At 52.5% G+C, this 4,888-nt stretch overlaps 1 protein-coding gene across 1 annotated transcript; it reads right to left on the bottom strand.

Moving 5' to 3' along the window:
* Positions 1-771: 771 nt before the first annotated feature.
* On the bottom strand, positions 772-3,876 carry LOC103076235 (BOLA class I histocompatibility antigen, alpha chain BL3-7-like). The gene is made up of 8 exons (XM_007449173.1): positions 3,791-3,876; positions 3,199-3,468; positions 2,722-2,997; positions 1,836-2,111; positions 1,607-1,717; positions 1,142-1,174; positions 954-1,001; positions 772-790 (listed from the first exon to the last, which is right to left on the bottom strand). Exons 1-8 carry the CDS (start codon positions 3,861-3,863, stop codon positions 786-788), a joined length of 1,092 nt encoding a protein of 363 aa, XP_007449235.1. The 5' UTR covers positions 3,864-3,876; the 3' UTR covers positions 772-785.
* Positions 3,877-4,888: the final 1,012 nt, after the last annotated feature.

Raw genomic sequence — 4,888 nt, 5'->3', positions numbered from 1 at the left:
ATCCCATCAACCCCTCATGGCATAAATAGCAAAAAACAAATTCATATCCTGATTTTTTTTAAGGCACAACATGAGTATATTTTAATACACAACCAAAATACAAAACACCATAGTAAATTGATGGCAGTAAAACATGGTATTTCATTTACATTGCATGACAAATTGTTAACATCCTTAGTCATAAATTAGTTCTTAGAAGCCAGTAACAAAGACGTTGATAATGCCAAGAGAAATGAATAAAAAAAAAGAAAACAGAAGGAAATGAAATAACAGAAGTAACTAGTAATGATTAAGCATATATGAAGATGACTAAGCTGAACAATAACAGAAGAAAGCAATTTCTTTGTAATATCATATTACCAAAGTTTAAATATCTAACATTTGTACAGTTTCAGGAAAAAGACCCAAACAAACAAACCCTGGGGGACAAGACCAATGAGGACCCATCTATATAGTAGGGGGAGAGCTGTAGTTTGGATCCTGATTTTCATTAGGATATGAAAGACATTACTTTTCAGCACAAAATGAAGTTAAGGCAAAGATGGAGATGACCCAGCCCCGCCTCTGTTCCGTCAGGAAAGGCCATCAGGGAAGAGAACACAGGCCAGTGTGGGGAGGGGTCGTGGTGGGCAGTGGTGGGCCAGGCTCCCCACCTCTTCATTTTATGCTAATAGGAACATAGACACATTCGGATGACGTTTGCAGAAAGTCAGAAGATCCTGAAGTCACAATGCAGGGGTGGCATGCGGAATCCTGTATCACTTGGTCCCCACAAGGCAGCTGTCTCAAACTATAGAAGAAAATAATTATGAACAAATTCAGGGCAGTCACGTAAGTGCTGACCTTCTGACAGCCCCCCACATCCTCAAATATCCCACTCAAAGAATCCCCATCTCCCAGGGCATCCCCTCTGCCCCATCCCCCGTCCTAATCTAGACCCTCCAGAGCCTCACCCTTAGGATGCCTGAGAGACACATCAGAGCCTTGGGCACTGTCACTGCCTGGGGGAGAACAAAACCAGGACGTGGTCAGAACCCACAGGAGAGAAACTAGAGAAGGAACTTTAGGAGGGTGAGCCACCCATGGCCTCCTGTCTGCACCCTCACAAGGGTCTCAGGAATCACACCCCCTCCACACTTACTTGCAGCCTGAGCGTAGCTCCCTCCTTTTTCACCTGTAAGAAGAAAACATCACGTGAGAGGCCAGGGAGAAGACTGAGTTGTGAGATCCTAGAGGAACCCCCTAGTCCTGGACCCCAGAGAACTTTCCAGAACTGTAACCAAAAATCCAGGACAGGATCAGGAACATGAAAAAAGGAGATATGGGGGGACTGGACCAGCTGCCCTCCTGGGAGTCTGTCCTCAGCAGGCACCTTCTCCTCTGACCTGCAAGCGCTGAGAAACAGGCCCCCAACTGGAATTATGAAGGTGAAAAATCTGTCTTTCATTTTCACACGTACTTTACAAAAGGGTAAGTGTCAGTACTCAGCTCCAGACTCCAAATGTGTGTGTAGGGTACTTTCCAGTAACGAGGCAGGGAAACTTCCACCTGGGCTTGAACCCCCCAGTGAGACAAGAAAACTCAGATCCCTCCCTCCCTTCCCTACCTGAGTGCTTCTTCCACCAGATCACAGCTCCAGCCACCACGGCTCCAGTGACCACCAAGAGAACCAGGCCAACAATGAGGCCCATGATGGGGACGGTGGGCTGAGGAGGTTCTGTGGAGGAAAGGGAAGGGGCCCTGACCTTAGGCTTGAATCCCGACCTTGCTGAACGTGTCCAGGAGGGTTCCTGCTTTATCTGAGAGGAAGCTCCACCCCTCACATCCCTCCTTACCCCATCTCAGGGTGAGGGGCTCCTGAAGCCCCTCGTGCTGTACATGGCACGTGTATCTCTGCTCCTCTCCAGAAGGCACCACCAGGGCCACCCACTTCTGGAAGGTTCTGTCCCCTGAAGGCCTGGTCTCCACAAGCTCCATGTCCTGGGTCTGGTCCTCCCCATCACGCTGCCAGGTCAGTGAGATCTCCTTAGGGTAGAAGCCCAGGGCCCAGCACCTCAGGGTGACCTCACGGTCAGAGATGGGGTGATGGGTCACATGTGTCTTTGGAGGGTCTGAGGAGGAAGAATCAGAAAATTCACACTTCATGGGCCACTGAAGCAGCATCATGTGACCATCCTGAGAATGAGCAGCACAACAGGTTTGAAAAGAAGCAGCAAAAACACCAGACACCAGCCTGGACTCCAGGGTCTGGGAAGATCTCCCAGTCCTTGGAAAGTTCTAGAATAAGGATGAAAGCCAAGGTAGGAGGCTCCATGTAAAGGGGAGAATACAGTGCAATGGTCCTGACTTTGGTGGAGGCTGAATGACTCAGAAAAGCTGGAGTCAGGCCTCCTAAGATGTTCTTAGGCTGAGAACAGGCCTTGACAGAGAAAGTCATGGTTCACAAGATGGGGGTAAGGGTCAAGGGGCGCCGCTGGTCAGTTATTTTAGGGCTGGCTTCCTGTTTCTTCCCCAAAGAGACTGGATTCCTTCACTGTCTTTCAGAGAAGTGAGGCCACCGGCGAGTCACTGTCTTGTACAGAATATGAAAATCTGGGCGGATTCCTCCCTCTCCCGACAAGAAGTTGGGGCGGTGTTCCCACAGAGACCCCATTTCCTCCCCTTGTGGGAAGCCAGCTCCAGCCCGAGGGGAGACCAGGGAGGCCCTGCGGCCCCTCGTACCTGTGCGCTGCAGCGTGTCCTTCCCGGTCTCCAGGTATCTGAGGAGCCACTCCACGCAGGTGCCCTCCAGGTAGTTCCTTAGTTGCTCCGCAACACCGGCCGCCTCCCACTTGCGCTTGGTGTTCTGAGCCGCCACGTCGGCCGCGGTCCAGGAGCTCAAGTCCTCGTTCAGGGCGATGTAATCGGCGCCGTCGTAGGCTAACTGTCTGTACCCGCGGAGGAGGCGACCGTCCGGCCCCACGTCGCAGCCATACATCCACTGGAGGGTGTGAGACCCTGACCCCGCCCCGACCAGCCGCAGCGATTAAACCCAAACGGAAAATGAAACCGGGTAAAGTCCCGCCGTTTCCTCCCGAGTCTGGGGACTGGGCGGGTCCCGCAATGTTGGGGTGACCCTCGGACCCGGAGACTCGGGGCGACGCCGGCCCGTCCCTGGGGATGGGGGTCGTGACCCGGACCCGGGCCCGCGTCGCTCACCGGCCTCGCTCTGGTTGTAGTAGCCGCGCAAGGTGCTCAGGTTCACTCGGTAAATCTGTGCGGCGTCCTTGAAGATCCGCGTGTTCCGATCCCAGTACTCCGGCCCCTCCTGCTCCACCCACGGCGCCCGCGGCTCACCCCTCGGATTCGGGGCGTCGCTGTCGAACCTCACGAACTGCGTGTCGTCCACGTAGCCGACGGCGATGAAGCGGGGCTCCCCGCGGCCGGGCCGGGACACCCCGGTGTAGAAATAACTCATGAAGTGGGAGCCTGGGGGCGGGGAGGGGTGAGACCCGGTCCGACCCTCCTCCCGGCGCGGGTCCCCGGGTCCGAGGTGACTGGGCCGGGAGGGGGGTGGGGGCGAGGGGCTCGTGAGACGGAAAAGGTGTGGAGGTCGGAGAAGGGCCGGCATCCCGTGGGGAGAGAAGAGGGGGCGGGAAGCACGAGAGGGAACAGGCGGGGACCGGGGTGAGGGGGCGGGTCTGGACCGGGGGCGGCGGCGTGGCTCCTTCCCTGGGAGTCCTGGCCCCCGACCCCCGGGGTCTCCTCGCTCCTCCCCGCAGGGGCCGTTCCCTCCCGACCCCGCACTCACCCGCCCAGGTCTCGGTCAGGGCCAGGGCCCCCAAGAGCAGCAGGAAGAGGGCTCGCGGTGCCACGACCTGCATCCTCCGGGTTTGGGGAGAAACTGAGTGCGGCGGAGACTTTATAACCGGGAACCGCGGGGACGCTGATTGGCTTCTTCAGAAACCGGACACGCAATGGGAGTGAGAAGTGGGGTCGCGTCACGACTGTCCAGGCAGGAGGGCCCGACACAGGTTGTGAGAGAGAAAGTGAAACTCGGGGAGACTGGGAATCCCCACCACGGGGCGTCCCCGTCCCAGAGACCGCCTGACACCCTGAGAGCCTGAGAGCCTGCCCCTCCCGGGACCTGGGACTTTGCCTGATCCCTCCCCTCCTGCACCGAGAGCTCTTTGTCACAGTGTCTCCCTGAGTCCTGGCCCAGGGACTGTGTAGTCAGCGACTTTCACAACATTGTGGTCAGAATATTTATACAGCCGTACAAACTAGTGACGACCCCAAAGATAATTTTGTTTATGTGGATACTTCTATCGATATTTTTCATAGTAGAAATAATACAGTTTAAATTTTTTATTTTATTTGGAATAATATTAATAACCCATGCATTTAATGTGAAAAAATAATTATTTCCCAAAATAAACACGGTACTGCGAACAGTGGAGCCTTTTACATTTTTATATTTTTGCAAGTCTCTTTCTTGTCTGTCTCATAGAAGACCATTGGATATTCATGTTTGCTTCTGCAGTGAATCCATTATTTTGTCTGAAATCTATGAAAATGAAAAGGCCCACACATATGTGGGAGTAGTATTTTTAAAAACCTTTTCAGATAATTATGTAAGTTCATCTTTGATACTAAACTAAAACTACACAAGTGGTAGTTTCTCAAAGGTTATTTTCAAAGTGGACCTGAAATGGTATCATTCAATATTTCCTATTCTGTTACATTAAAATCCATAAGCTTATTTTGCACATTGAATGTCTCTTGTACTAATGTAAGATTTTTGAAGAGTAATACATTGTTTCATTAAGTTTTATAGATCTTCCAGTGTCAGTCATTCTTTCAAATAAAATTTGTACTCCATGAAAAAGAGGGTAGTTAAGCTCACACA

This window comes from Lipotes vexillifer, unplaced genomic scaffold, assembly GCF_000442215.2.
Source record: "Lipotes vexillifer unplaced genomic scaffold, Lipotes_vexillifer_v1.1 scaffold657, whole genome shotgun sequence".
In the NCBI taxonomy this organism is placed as follows: Eukaryota; Metazoa; Chordata; class Mammalia; order Artiodactyla; family Lipotidae; genus Lipotes; species Lipotes vexillifer.
The sequence above is the reverse complement of the archived record's forward strand: the minus strand, read 5'-3'. Positions and strand labels throughout refer to the sequence as shown.

What these genes read in the sequence shown, in the direction of transcription:
- LOC103076235 (XM_007449173.1), bottom strand. Translation starts at nt 3,863, where the DNA reads ATGCAGGTCGTGGCACCGCGAGCCCTCTTCCTGCTGCTCTTGGGGGCC. An exon ending in CCTGACCGAGACCTGGGCGG is followed by an intron (nt 3,469 to 3,790) that starts GTGAGTGCGGGG and finishes CCCCGCCCCCAG; the next exon opens with GCTCCCACTTCATGAGTTAT. An exon ending in GAGCTACGCTCAGGCTGCAA is followed by an intron (nt 1,002 to 1,141) that starts GTAAGTGTGGAG and finishes GTTCTCCCCCAG; the next exon opens with GCAGTGACAGTGCCCAAGGC.